This window comes from Mustela putorius, unplaced genomic scaffold (genome assembly GCF_011764305.1).
Source record: "Mustela putorius furo isolate JIRA1106 unplaced genomic scaffold, ASM1176430v1.1 tig00000868_pilon_pilon_pilon, whole genome shotgun sequence".
NCBI lineage: Eukaryota > Metazoa > Chordata > Mammalia > Carnivora > Mustelidae > Mustela > Mustela putorius.
The window spans coordinates 3,425,585-3,440,356 of NW_025421502.1; the positions used below are offsets into that span (position 1 = coordinate 3,425,585).

The 14,772-nt window shown below is 36.9% G+C and overlaps 1 protein-coding gene and 1 pseudogene across 3 annotated transcripts in view; one reads left to right on the top strand and one right to left on the bottom strand.

Moving 5' to 3' along the window:
* The window catches only part of ZGRF1 (zinc finger GRF-type containing 1), an 81,242-nt gene that overhangs the window by 24,636 nt on the left and 41,834 nt on the right, over positions 1–14,772 (top strand). Inside the window, exons 8-14 of one of the 3 annotated variants that reach the window (XM_045085533.1) lie at positions 2,303–2,353; positions 6,050–6,130; positions 7,900–8,085; positions 10,027–10,129; positions 10,225–10,322; positions 11,497–11,643; positions 14,402–14,405. In XM_045085533.1, the coding sequence (XP_044941468.1) occupies positions 2,303–2,353; positions 6,050–6,130; positions 7,900–8,085; positions 10,027–10,129; positions 10,225–10,322; positions 11,497–11,643; positions 14,402–14,405 (670 nt within the window). The remainder of the gene's footprint in view (positions 1–2,302; positions 2,354–6,049; positions 6,131–7,899; positions 8,086–10,026; positions 10,130–10,224; positions 10,323–11,496; positions 11,644–14,401; positions 14,406–14,772) is intronic. The other 2 variants (XM_045085531.1, XM_045085530.1) reach the window with 2 other exon arrangements.
* On the bottom strand, positions 231–1,102 carry LOC101675178 (annotated as a pseudogene).

A 14,772-nucleotide genomic window follows, 5' to 3' on the forward strand; every position in this document is an offset into this window, starting at 1 on the left:
ATGTTTACAACATTTTAGGCCCATTTTCAGAAATATGGTTAGATTGTTGTGTGTGTAAACAGTTTTCTGTCTTTTCCCCTTAATATTTTATGTTTCTTACCTTATTAAGATACCTCTTAAATATATCTTCTATTTATTTATTTAGTTAGTTAATTTTTTACCTGCTTGTTGAGTTAGCTTATTATTGTCTTTATCTGAAAAATCTTCACAGAAAATTATGATTTGGTGTATTAGCTCTTAGCAGGCTGCTCCTGAGCTCTAAGGAAGCTTGCCTTCCTCTGAGCTACCTAGTTTTTCTTCTTGGGCAAGGGACATTTGGGGATGGTTCCACCTCATCTTTTTAAATTAACTTCTTTCTTAGGCTTCTTCTGGACTGGATTATCTCATATAGCAGCATGAGCTTTCTTAACCGTATCTCCATCATGTCTGGAGTTACATTGTTGTTTTTGTATTGAGAGAGCTATTTATTGTAAGCATCTTCATCTTCTTCTATTAGTAATGCATATCATCTGCAATGTTCTGACCCATGATGAGCTTCTGATGTACTTCTGCATTGAATTCCTTGCTTTCTGAATCATAAGTAGGAAATCATTTGGTAATGTGAGAGATAGACAAGCCTCCATTCACAGCTCCCACGAGAACCCCAAAACTTTATTTTCGGGAGTAGTTCTGGCAAACTCTGCATTCAGATAGCAGGTGAAAGTACCAGGTTGACCATCAGTGTTTGTCTCCTCCACTTTGGCTTCTGAGATCTTGGCCACGTCAAATCTCTTGAGAAGCCTGTGGGTCAACAGCAGGCCGGTATAATATGCTGTGGTATAATTTGTCAGGCCAACCTTCACACCATACTCTGGAGTTCATGAGCTTGCGCTGCACAACTATCATATCTCCTTCTATGTGGGTGTGAGTAATCTGACAAATGAGATCCCTTTTTGGTTACACAGATTTTCATCCTGTAGTGAGGTGTGTTGTGTTTATTTTTATCCTGAATTACCAAGTGTTTCTGAGCATAGTAATCAGTTTTATCCTCTCGTCATCTTCGAAATTTCACTTGGTATCTCTTAAAGTAAGACTTATTCTTGACAACTTTAACAAATGCCATCCTGCAGAACAGAGACCACGTTAGCCACTTAATCACAGATCAGCAGTTTAATATCTTTTAGAGGTTACTTACCATCCTATCCTATGGATAATCTGTGCTTTGGATAAGCAGTGCCCTATTTTGAAGATTTAAATTATTTCTAGCATTTTGTAGGATAAATAAAACTTCAGCAAATGTTTTTGCACATAAATCGTTGTTTACATTTTGAGTTATTTCCTTAGATTTGAGTCCCACATGTGGAATTGATGATAACTTGAAAGGCTAAGAACAATTTTTTTTTTCTTTTAAGATTTATTTATTTGACAGACAGAGATCACAAGTAGGCAGAGAGGCAGGCACAGAGAGAATGGGGAAAAAGGCACCCTGCTGAGCAGAGAGCCTGATGCAGGACTCGATCCCAGGACCCTGAGATCATGACCTGAGCCGAAGGCAGAGGCTTAACCCACTGGGCCATCCAGGTGCCCCTAAGAACAATTTTCTTGATTTATATTGTCAAATCTAAATATCTTCCTCTTTTATAGTATGAATATTTATTTCACTTCATATTCGCCAGTACTAAGATATTTTCAATGCTGAGACATGTAGGTGGCTTGGTTGCTTGGACATCCAACTCTTGATTTCGGCTTAGGTTGTGATCTTGGGATTGTGGGGTCAAGTCCAGCATTGGGCTCTGCTCTGTGTGAGGGCTGTTTGAGATTCTGTCTCTTTTCCTCTTCCCTTCCCCTCAGTCTCGTACTCTCTCTTCCTCTCTAATAAATAAGTAAATCTTTTTTTAAGATTTTATTTATTCATTTGAGAGAGAGAGAGAGAGCATGAGCAGGGGGAGAAGCAGAGGCAGAGGGAATGGGAGAAGCAGACTCCCTGCTGAGCCAGGAGCCCAATTTCGGGCTCTATCCCAGGACTCTGGGATCATGATCCCAGCCAAAGGCAGATGCTTCATCATTTGAGCCACCCAGGTGCCCTGATAAAACTTTAAAAAAAAAAAAGATATTTTCAATTCTTGCTAAGTCAGAATAATATTTAATTAATATATAGTTTTTGTTCCTTTGATTTGATTTGTGATAGTGTTCTTTTGTTTTTTTATTTTTATTTTTAAATTTTTATTTTTTTCTTCTATTTTTTATGTCTAATAGAAATTTATATTTTATTTTATAACTTACTAGTACCTTTTAGTTATTCTGTTTATATTCTTTTCCTAAGATCATAAAAGAAAATGAAGTTGAACCAAGTGAACCACTTCAGTCTTGGCAGGTGAGTTAATCTTTTTTAAAATATAAAGTAGCCAGAATTTATAGTTATATTTATAGATATGGCATATAATTTTATATTGTCAGTTTTTTTTTTAAGATTTTATTTATTGACAGAGATCACAAGTAGGCAGAGAAGCAGGCAGAGAGAGAGGAGGGAAGCAGGCTCCCTGCTGAGCAGAGAGCCCGATGGGGGGCTTGATCCCAGGACCTTGGGATCATGACCTGACCTGAGCCGAAGGCAGAGGCTTTAACCCACTGAGCCACCCAGGCGCCCCTGTCAGTTTTCAATATCATTTGTAAACTTATTTAGATGAGCCTGCTGTCTTGTACAAATATCCTGGTGTGGTCAATAGGATTTGGTTAAGTAACAAATCTGTTATCACAAATAAGTTTTTTTCTTTTAAGACTTTATTTATTTATTTGACAGAGAGAGATCACAAGTAGGCAGAGAGGCAGGCGGTGTCGGGGAGAGGGGAAGCAGGCTCCTGAGCAGGTAGCCTGATGCGGGGCTCTGTCCCAGGACCTGGAGATCATGACCTGAGCCGAAGGGAGAGGCTTAATCCACTGAGCCACCCAGGCACCCCCACAAATAAGTTTGTAAACTTGTAATCATTACTTAATTCAAGAATTATAATTGATAATTATAGCTGTACCTGTAACTCTGTTGCCTTAAAGAAAACAAAACAAATAAAATTCATTTAGGGGTGGCTCAATCATTTTTTATCCTTATATAATAAAATCAAATGTATAAAATAATAATGAACAACCACATATTTAGCTTAGAAATGGTCACATTCTTAATTCTTTTCTTCACTTGAAAAAATAGGGTTTAAACCTTTTCAAGGGCAGTTATCACAAAATATAAACTGCAAATAACACTGTCATTCTCCACAATGAGTTGCTATTTATTTTTATTTTTATTTTTTAAAGATGTTATTTATTTATTACAGAGGAAAAGAGTGGGAGCATGAGCAGGGGGAGCAGCAGGAGAAGCAGACTCCCCATTGAGCAGGGAGGCTGACTTGGGGATTGATCCCAGGACCCTGGGATCATGACCTCAGCTGAAGGCAAACACTTAGCCAACTGAGCCACCCCAGCATCCCTATGAGTTGCCATTTAAAATAAATATCATATATTTAAAAAAATCTGTTGTAATCTCATAGGAATGAAAAAGATCTTATAATATTTTGTAAAAAAATTTTATTTCAATTTTTTTAGCATTAATATAGGAGTATATTTGCCTTTTTGTAATACCCTTCATACTATAATTTTCTGAAGCAACCTCTTCATGTTCATTAGTGATAGAAAAACTTTCAGCGGGCGTCTTAGTGGCTCAGTGGGTTAAGCCTTTGCCTTTGGCTCAGGTCATGATCCCAGGGTCCAGGGATCAAGCCCCGCATCGGGCTCTCTGCTCAGTAGTAAGCCTGCTTCCCCCATCTCTTTGCCTGCCTCTCTGCCTACTTGTGATCTCTCTCTCTGTCAAATAAATAAATAAAATCTTAAAAAAAAAAAAAAAGGAAGAAGAAAAACTTTCAAAATTTAAAGTTAGGGTACTCTTTAAGGATATACTTAATGGCACTGCTATTTTATTTCTGCTAATTTAATTTCTATAATTAGCTAAAATAGCAACAGAAGAGAGGGTGCTATGCTAATTGGTTTTTTAAACTCACTATATTTGAACATTCTAAGTCTAAAATATGAGTTGAATGTTTTCAAGAACTACTTGGTTGACAGATGTGCTAAATATATTGTTATTAATGGAAGGTAACTATTATTTGAAGAAATGCACTACCTCTTGTCTATTGAGGAATTGTTTTCTCTATACTTTTTAAACATAAAAATTATTTCTGTTAAATTCCTTTTCAAAATCTCATTCATAATAGAAATTATGATTATATAGTTCTTGATGAACTAAAAATGACTAGTTGCTCTTGTCTATATCTTGTGTTTTTATGGTTGCTAGGAAATTGTTTATCTTTTTATCTTATTTTTAATGTAGGCTTCATGCCCAAAGTGGGCTAGAACTCACGACCCTGAGATTAAGAGTCACATGCTCTACTGGGGCATCTCGATGCCAGTCAGTTAAATGGCAGACTCTGGATTTTGGTTTAGGTTGTGATCCCAGGGTACTTGGATTAAACTCTGTGTCGGGCTCCATGCTCAATGGGGAGCCTGCTTAAGGATTCTCTCTCTCCTTCTCCTGCCCCTCCCCTCACTTTTGAGCTCTCTCTAAAATAAATAAATCTAAAAAAAAAGAGAGTCACATGCTCTACTGGCTGAGCCAGCCAGGTGCTCAGATTTCATTCTTCTTCTTTTTTTTTTTTTTAATTTAATTTATTTATTTGAGAAAGAGAGAGAGAGAACATGAGCGGGGTGAGGGATAGAGGGAGAAGCAGACTCCCTGCTGACTAGAGAGCCTGACGTGAGGCTCAATCCCAGGACCCCGGGATCATGACCTGAGCTGAAAGCAGACGCTTAACTAGTTGAGCCACCCAGGTGCCCCTGATTCATTCTTTAAATTGATAACGCTTTTTACAATTTTTCCTCTTTTGGTTTCAAACTAATTTTTGAATTAAATAATCTGTATTAACATTAAGTATTAGGTTAGATGGGTGATTATTAGGTATGCAATAATTTTTTCTAGTGTTAAAATATTTAACCATGGGCTCCTGGGTGGTTCAGTTGGTTAAGTGTCTGCCTTCAGCCAGGGTCATGATCCCAGGGTCCTGCGATCGAGCCCCACATTGGGCTCCCTGCTTGTCAGGGATCCTTTTTTTCCCTCTCCCTCTGCCTGCCACTCTGGCTGCTGGTACTCTCTCTGTCTCTCTGTCAAATAAATAAAATACAATCTTAAAAAAAATCAGCTATAGTTTTAGAATTAGGATTGCTTGGGTGGCTTAGTTGGTTAAATGTCTGACTCTTGATTTCAGCTCTGGTCCTGATCTCAGGGCTATGAGACTGAGCCCTGAGGTCGAGGCTTGGTGGGGACTCCGCCCAAGATTTTCTCTCTCCTGAGGCACCTGGGTGGCTCAGTTGGTTAAGTGTCGGCCTTCAGCTCAGGTCACGATCTCAGGTCCCAGGGCACACTTCCTGTTCAGTGGGGTTCTGCCTGTTCCTCTCTCTCTGCCCCTCCCACCACTTATATGCACAAGTGCACTCTCTCTCTCTCTCTCTCTCTCTCAAATAAATAAAATCTTAAAAATGATTCTCTCTTTCCTTCTGCCCCTTCCTCTTGTGTGCACGTGTGTTCCCTCTCTCTCTCCAAATAAGTAAATTTAGAAAGATTTTATTTATTTGACGGAGAGAGAAAGAGAGGGAGAGAGAGCGCACAAGCAGGGGGAGCAGCAGGCTCCCCAGTGAGCAAAGAGCCGGACACGGGGCTTGTGACCTGAGCCGAAGATAGACGCTTAAATGACTGAGCCACCCAGGCTCCCCTCAAAATAAATAAATTAAAAAAAAATTAGGATTAGAATTTTTTATTGCTGAGTTTTAAAATTACTTAGCATGTACCTTACCTGCTGGAGAACTTGCTTGCCAGAGGTAGCTTGTTATATGTTTGTATGTACAGAAGTAAGATTGAAATGGCAAGTGTACTTTGAAATAGCAAGCTTTAAGTTTTGGGAGTATTTTCCAATAAAACTCATGAGTGGCCTATAAAACTCTACTAGCTAACACACTTACTGATATTTTATTCTAGATCTTTTCCTTGGGAGATGGAGAGACTGCTTTTCTAGATGTTATCCCTAAACAATTAGAGAGAAAAACCTGTGACCCTAAGGTAAAATTTGTGAATAACTTTGATTTTCTAATCCACTGCCTTTTCCTGCTGTTTTTATACCACTCTCAGAGTTTTCATAGGCAGAAAGTTAATGAGCATAGTGAATTAACCTGATTTTAGGAACAAGAAAAACTAATGACTGGTACCCTTTATTTTACTTGAGCCTTTTCTCTTCACTAGTGAACTAATAATGCGTCATGCATATATATGATGCATACCCTAGAAACTGGAAGATAAATAAGCTGTAAATAATGAATGCTTTGCAGAGAACAAAATGAAGATCTTTATAGCCTTCAACATATAGGCTACTTTACCACTCCTACTTCTGTAAAAGTATATATAACCCAAGTTCTATCTAGTGCCATCTACTCCATATCAAAAATTTGTAGACAATGTAGCATATAAATACTTGGACTTTATAAATACTGATTTTATTCCTAATACCCAACAGACCTTTAAAGGAGATCTACATAGAAGCATAGAGAATAAGGTGTCTGTTACTTGTGGAGAATGTGTATTCTCCATCAAACAAATTAGAAATATACAGAGTCTCAATAGGTGAGACTTTTTTAGTTGAACTGTGTATGTTTTAAAATTTAGAATATTTTCAACAAAAGTTCTTTATAAAGGATATTTAGATTTGATTTTCCTTTCAAATGTGTGATTTAGAATCTTCATTTTTAAATAAGTGAATATTCAGATTATTTACTATCATAATTTTGTTAATTTATCAATTAGAAATAAATTCTATTAGCAATCTTAATTTTTTCTTAAAGATTTTATTTATTTATTTGACAGAGAGATCACAAGTAGGCAGAGAAACAGGGAGACGCAGGCTCCCCATGGACTAGAGAGCCTGATGTGGGGCTTGATCCCAGGACCCTGGGATCATGACCCGAGCTGAAGGCAGAGACTCAACCCACTGAGCCACCCAGGTGCTCCAAGCAATCTTAATTTTCCACTTTCTGGGTAGATTTGTCACCCAGTGAGGAATAAAATTCCTAGAACCCCTCAAGGGGGCAGTAGAGAAAGCTGTTTGAAGACTGAGAGCAGATCATCAGGTCTCTGAGGACATGACAATACCTCTCTGAAGTACACGCCTGTATTGGCATCATATTCTTAGGACTTTGTTCTCAAAGCAATAGGATCAGATCTTCTGGGAGGCAGAGAGCCCACCATCCCTCTTCTGGGAAGCCTGATAGTTTACAAAATGCCTGAACAAAGGAAAATGCTTTCTGTATTTCTTTACTTACTTCCTATTACATGTTTATTGACGGCTTCCGATATGCCAAGCATGGTGTTAAATGCACATGGTACCCTGATGAAAGCAACAGGTTTCTCCCCTCAAGAAGTTTATAGTACAGTTAGGATATAGATGAAAAGAAACTTCATTATAGTATAATGTGGTAAGTCTATAATGGAAAGTTGTATAATGTACATGGCACGCATAGAAAAAGGACCAACTGTATTTTGTGGTTTAATTACTCCATTATAACTATAGCTTTTGTGCTCCTTATAAAAAATTCATATTTATTAATGTTGAACTTGAATTCAATTAAATCAATAACCAAATTGTGTTTTATAATTAGCATGTGTTAGGATAATAGGAGTTTTTCTGGTTTTCAGTATTATTCACCAAATAATTATTTACATTAATATTTAATAAGAAAGCTAAATTGTGATTTATTTCCTGTGTATATATATATACATTGTGACTATATATCAATATGTACTTATTGCAATACTCATTTTTAATAATTTATTTGTAGCCTGTTGAGTTTCAAGGGCACCAAGTGAAAGGATCAGCTACTAGTGCTCTGATGGTCAGAGGACACAGCTCACAGCTAGAATGCGGTCAGTTTCCAGATAGTATTGAGTATGAAAACTACAGGACAGACACTTGTTTATTGACACCAAAATTGACTAGTGCTTGTATGCAGATTGATTTCTTGCAGGTAAAAATATTTTTTATAGTTGCACCTTGCCAAATCATTGACTTTATATCAATACTAAATTTTATGAAGAAATATTTAAATCTTTGAACAAATAAAAATTATCCTTACCCCCACTCTGTAAAGTATGACACTATTCACCTCTCAATTGCTACCAAATAGAGTTCATAAGAGAATGATACGCATATATTCAAAACAGTGTCTGGTCAAGAGATTAACATTTTTTTTTTCCCAAAGATTTTATCTATTTATTTGACAGAGAGAGAGCACAGCAGGCAGAGTGGCAGGCAGAGAGAGACAGGGAAGCAGGCTACCTACCCATCAAGCAGAGAGTCCAATGTGGGGCTCGATCCCAGGACCCTGAGACTATGTCCGAGCTGAAGGCAGAGGCTTAACCCACTGAGCCACCCAGGCGCCCCTATAAGATATATTTTAAGGCAAAATGACCAGGCCTACCTAAGTGTGGCAGATTGCACATAGTAGTCTCTAAACCTCAAAAAATATTCTGTATTTCATCAAATTCCCAGGTACTATCACTGATTAAAAGAAGCATCATTATGGGGTACCTGGGTGGCTCAGTCAGTCAAGCATCTGGCTTCAGCTTAGATCATAATCCCAGGATCCTGGGATCAAATCCCTCATCCGTCTCCCTGCTCAGCGGGGAGCCTTCTTCTCCCTCTGCCTCTGCTGCTCCCCCTACTTGTGCTCTCTCACTCTCTCTGTCTCAAATAAATAAATAAATAATTAATTAAAAAAAAAGATTTTACTTATTTATTTGACAGAGAATACAAGTAGACAGAGAGGCAGGCAGAGGGAGAGGGAGAAGCAGACTCCCCGTGGGGCAGGGAACCCGATGGGGGGCTTGATCCCAGGCCCGTGGGATCATAACCTGAGCTGAAGGCAGCCACTTAACCAACTGAGCCACCCAGGCACCCCAATAAATAAAATCTTAAAAATCTTAAAAAAAAATTAAAAATCTTAAAAAAAATGAAAAAATAAAAGCAGCATTATATAATACTAATAAAGAAGAGCAGTTAACATTATACTGTGCTTCATCACTTTGACTTTTTTATTAAAAACTTTTTTATTGTGGTGGGGTGCCTGGGTGGCTCAGTTGGTTAAGCATCTGACTCTTGATCTCAGCTCAGGTCTTGCTCTCAGGGTTGTGAGTTTGAGCTTCATGTTGGGCTGTGCGCTTGGTGTGGGGCCTACTTAAAAACAAAAAAACTTTTACTATGGTTAGAAAAATCATAAAATTTATAATCTTACCTATTTTTATGTGTACAGTTAAGTAATCTGAAATGTATTTGCAATGTCGTGAAGCAGATCTCTAGAACTTTTTCACTTCCACTTAGATTTTTGATGTTTTGCTTGTTGTAAGAAGTCTTGGATTTATTTGGGTGTAGATATTTTAATGATATATCACACCGCTTTGCCTCCTTGCCCTCTCTGAATGCAATACTCTTTTGTTCAGTGGCAAATGATAATGTTATCCTTTTGATGATGTTTAAATGGCAAAATTACATAACAAGTAATGTTAATGCAAACTCATGCTTAAGTGATTATTGTATGAACAGTATGACTAACTTGCATATGGTTTCACTTGCATAGCAATGCCAGCAGTGTTATGACTATTGCCAGTGCTATAGGGATGTAACAAGGTCATCACTGTTAGGGTGCATCCTTTATCTCAGTGATGTTAAGATATAAGAAATGTGAATGTAAGCATTGATGATATATAATGTATTCTGCTTTCCCTGAATTGACTTCATAACGTACTGCTTCTGTTCTTCTGTGTCTCACATTATAACCACAAATTATATGTGTGTGTGTGAGTGTGAGTGTGAGCGCACATATAGGGAGGTAGATAAAGATATAGATATGCACACACACACACTTTATCTTTTTACTAAATAAACTGATGAATGGATCTCTGTTTTCTAGTTCCCAGATGAAGAAAACTTTCCAAAAGGAGGTATTGGCTTTCATATTGAAGATAATTTTCAAGTGAGAGCTGAGTCTAATAAGAACTCAATTGAAAATGACTGTAAGTAAATTCTAAGTAAAATATAACATTAAAAATTTATTTGACATTGAACAGACTGTTACATAAAAATCCATGCTTTTTTTTCTTCTCCACAGTTATTTTAGATTTCTCTCCTAAAAATTCAGAACGTTCATATCATTATTTGGATTATAATTTTAAATCAGCAGAGAAGACTTCATGGGAAGGAAATAAGGTATAATGTAAGGAGAATTTTAATGGTTGAGAGTAAAAAACCTTGGTAATCTTGGGAAGCCTGGGTGACTTAGTCACTGAAGTGGCTGACTCTTGATTTCGACTCAGGTCATGATCTCAGGGTCCGGGGATTGGTGCCGAGTCAGATGCCACACTTGGCTTGGCAGGGAGTCTGCTATAGAGATTCTCTCTCCTCTCCTACCACCTCTCTTCCTGCTCATGCATACTCACTCTCTCTCTCTCTCTCAAATAAATAAACAAATCTTGGTAATCTTAGAAGAAATGAATCCCGCAAAAACTAAAAAGATAAAAATCTTAGGAATTTTTTAAAGCATGATCAAGAAAGTTTACCAAAAATCAACATTATTTTAGTGTTAAAACATCAGTATAGTTTGTTAGAATAAATAAGAAGGGAGAGCATGCACATGCCATGCAGATATCTGGAGCATTCCAGGTACAAGGAATAGCAAGTGTAGAGGTTTTGAGGCAGGGGAATGCTGGCCAATTTATAGAATAACAAGGAGATAGCCCTGGAATGAATGAATGAATGAATGAATGAATGAATGAATGAAGGGGAGAGTGGTAGGAAGTTAGATCAGAGAGGAAGTAAGGGGCTGATCTTACAGGGGTGCTGCACAGGACATTTTCAGAACCTTCTTGTACTTTGAGAGAGTTTGGGAACCATTAGAGTTTTAATGAGAGGAAATGAGAATCTGACCCATTTCAAATAAATCCAATAGTTTTTATTATTTATTTATTTAAAAGATTTTATTTATTTATTTGACACAGAGAGAGAGAGAGAGAGCAGAAACAGGGTGAGGGGCAAAGAGAGAAGCAGGCTACCTGGGGAGCCTAATGTGGGACTTGATCCCAGGACCGTGGGATCGTGACCTGAGCCCAAGGTAGACACTTAACTGACTGAGCCTCCCACTGACTGAACAACATAAATCCAATAGTTCTTAATGTTCTATATTTTACTTTTTATGATTATTATTGACTTTAATGAGTTTATTCTATCCTGCCCCTTTGGGAAGAATCTTTGTCCTGCTATAACTCTACATAATGTGCTTGACAGCATTATTTTTATAATGTAGATTACTAGAATTCATTCAAACTATAGGGAAAAAAGTATAATAACATTTTAGTCAGTAGTCTTGTTTTTTCTTTCTGAATAGGCGATATCACCAGAACAAAAGATCTCTACATTAAACCCTGTTTCTACTTTTACTTTGAACTCAAGAAATGAAGACTTTGTGCTGGAATTCTCTGAGGAGTCCCTGAAAGAAAGAACTTTACCTGGTGACCTTTACTTCCTCAGCTTAGTTACTATCAAAGTGCTCTAATCCCTCTCTGTGTAAAATGAAGTTTTTTATTTGTTCAATTGTTACTAAACTAAAAGTATCTTAGGACCAGATTCTATGTCGTATCCCTCAAGCCTTCCCTTTTTCTATGCCAGATGGCTCTTACTTCCAAATACGGTATTTCCTTCTAACTTGCAGGTAGCTTCTTTCTTCTGTCATTTTCTCATTATGGACCTCTGAAATTGTCTTCTGTCATTACGGTTCTTCTCACAGCTCTAACTCCAGAGCCAGGCCCCTCTATTGCCCATTCCCCTTCCAGGGGAACAGTTCATTGTCAATGTCTCATCTACACCATTGGTTGACTTTGTTCTAACCTCTTTCTTTCCTCTGATTTGCTTAGGGGTCTCTTCAGCTGCTGCTTCCACAGTTGCATTTTCAAGTCTCTATTTTTTAAACTCCTACCTATGAGTAAATTCCTACTTTGTGATAAGTAGATTCTTTCCCTTAACTTTTCTTTTTCTCTCTCTTTTCTTATAATTTCACCAGCGGATCTGCACCTGATTCCAAAGCTGTGTTGGGTAAGAGGTGAAGCTGTAGGTAATTTTTTTGGTCATGAGTGGATGATACAAAAAAAAAAAAACTTTGTAATGTGAATGAGTAGTTGTGATGGAAAAGGTTTAGGTGGGTATGGTTAGTAGAGGAAACAAGGTAAGGAAGAGTCAGTATGGGAGGAGTGGGTATCCAAACAGGTGAGGTGACAATGAAATAATAAATAATTTTCATAGTTAAGCCATGGGTCTTTCTTTATTTTTTAAAATTTTTATTTTTTGATTTTTTTATTCAAGTATAAACATGTAGTATTTAATTAGCTTCAGGTGTAGAATACAATGATGCAACAATTTTATACATTTCTCAATGCCTATTGAGATAAGTGTGCTCTTAATCTCCTTTATCTATTTCACTCCTTTCCCCACCCACCTCCCCTCTGTGTGTCTCTGTGTGTGTGTGTATGTGTACCGCATCTTCTTTATCCGTTCACCTGTGGGTGGACGCTGTTTCCATATCTTGGCTATTGAAATTAATGCAGTAGACATGGGGATGTATATATCTTTTCAAATTAGTGTTTTCATTTTCTTTGGGTAAATATCCAGTAGTGGAATTACTGTATTACATGGTAATTCTATTTTTAATTTTTTGAGGAACCTCCATACTGTTTTCCATTGTGGCTGCACCAACTTGCATTCTCACCAACAGTGCATTGGGTTCTTTTTCTCCACATTTTTGCCAACACTTGTTATTTCTTGTCTTTTCTTATTTTGGCCATTCTGACAGATGTAAAGTAATATCTCATTGTGGTTTTAATTTGTACTTCCCTGATGATGAGTGATGTTGAACATTTTTTCATGTGTCTGTTGGTCATCAGTATGTCTTCGGAAACATGTCTATTCAGGGATGTCTAGATGGCTGTTAATAAAGCAGTGGACTCTTGACTGCCTCAGGTGATAATCTCAAGGTCCTGATATCAAGCTGAATCAGGCTCCATGCTCAGCAGGGAGTCTGCTTAAGGATTCTATCTTCTCCCACTGCACCCCTCCCCAGCTCGTGCTTGTACACATGCTCGTGCACACTCTCTTTCTCTCTCTAAGATAAATAAATTTAAAAGAAAAAAAGAAAAGTTATATTCAGATCCTTTGCCCACTTTAATGGAGTTACTTGTGGTTTTTTGGTGTTGTGTTGTAGAAGTTCTTTATATCTTTTGGATATTTACCCCTTGTCTGATAATAGCATTTGCAAATATCTTCTTCCATTCTATAGATTGCCTTTTTCTTTTGTTGATGATTTCCTCTGCTGTCCAAAAGCTTTTTATTATAGTGTTGTCCCAGTAGTTTTTAATTTTGTTTTTGTTTCTCTTACCAGAAGAGACATATGTAGAAACATATTTCTTGGCAAATGTCAAAGAAATTACTACCTATGTTGACTTCTTTAGGAGTTTTACGATTTTAGGTCTCACACATATGTCTTTTAATCCATTTTGAGTTAATTTTTTTTAATGGTGTAAGAAAGTGATCCAGCTTTATTCTTTTACATGTAGCTGTCTGGTTTTCCCAGCACCAGCTGTTGAAGAGATTTTCCCCATTGTATATTCTTGCCTCCTTTGTTGTAGATTAATTGACCATGTAAGCGTGGAATTATTTCTAAACTATTATTTGGCTTTCATTGATCTGTATGTCTATTTTTATGCCAATCTTTTACTCTTTAATGAAGTTTTAACTTTTCTGTCAATGTTGCTGATTGGCTTCTTAGAATTATAATCTAACATTATAGAAGAATATCATTGGCTCACCTATTGCTATACTACCTTTCCAAGTGATCACTATAGTTTATTTCCAATAAATAATAAGTCTGTCAGGAACGCACATTATCATAAAATAGGAAACCATAGGATTGTCAGATAAAAACTTTAAGCTTATATATTTCCTATGTAGTATTATTCATTCACTTATTTATTCTATAAATATTTATCATTGCTTTTTACATTTTCAGGAGTATGTCTATTACTAACACTGCTCACCGAAGGAATTCCAAAATTCAGCCAAAATCTGCCATTAAATGAGTTTACCAGAGTTGAACTCTTATCACATACCAACAGATCAGAATAAAGCTAAATATCTTTGTAACCCTGAAAGTGAACATATTAATTCATGAGTGTAGTAAATAAAAAGGAGGCTATAGTCGTATGGTCCGATAAATAAACCATGAACTTCAGTTTCTGGAGTAGGAATGTAAAGTTGAGAACAAACAATTAGTTCTGGGTTTTTGTCCTGACTCTGCCAATCAGTAGTCATGTTACCTCTAGGTCTTGGTAGTCTCATCTATAAAATGAGTACAATAAATCCCTTCTTGGCTATAAAATACTCTGAAAACTTAAGTGCTATGTAAATATAATCTAGTGACTGGTGGTGGAAGGGAAGCCTTAGCTAAGGGGGAAAAGAAAAAAGAGAAGAATTGCAAGTTCATCAACCTTAAGAAAGTTTGAGTCTCTTAACTTTGAAATCTAAAATCATTAAAATATTTATATTATGAAAGTGGAAATAAAATTAAGGATTTTTTTTCAAGGCAAGTTGGTACTTTTTCTTTTTTATACAGATA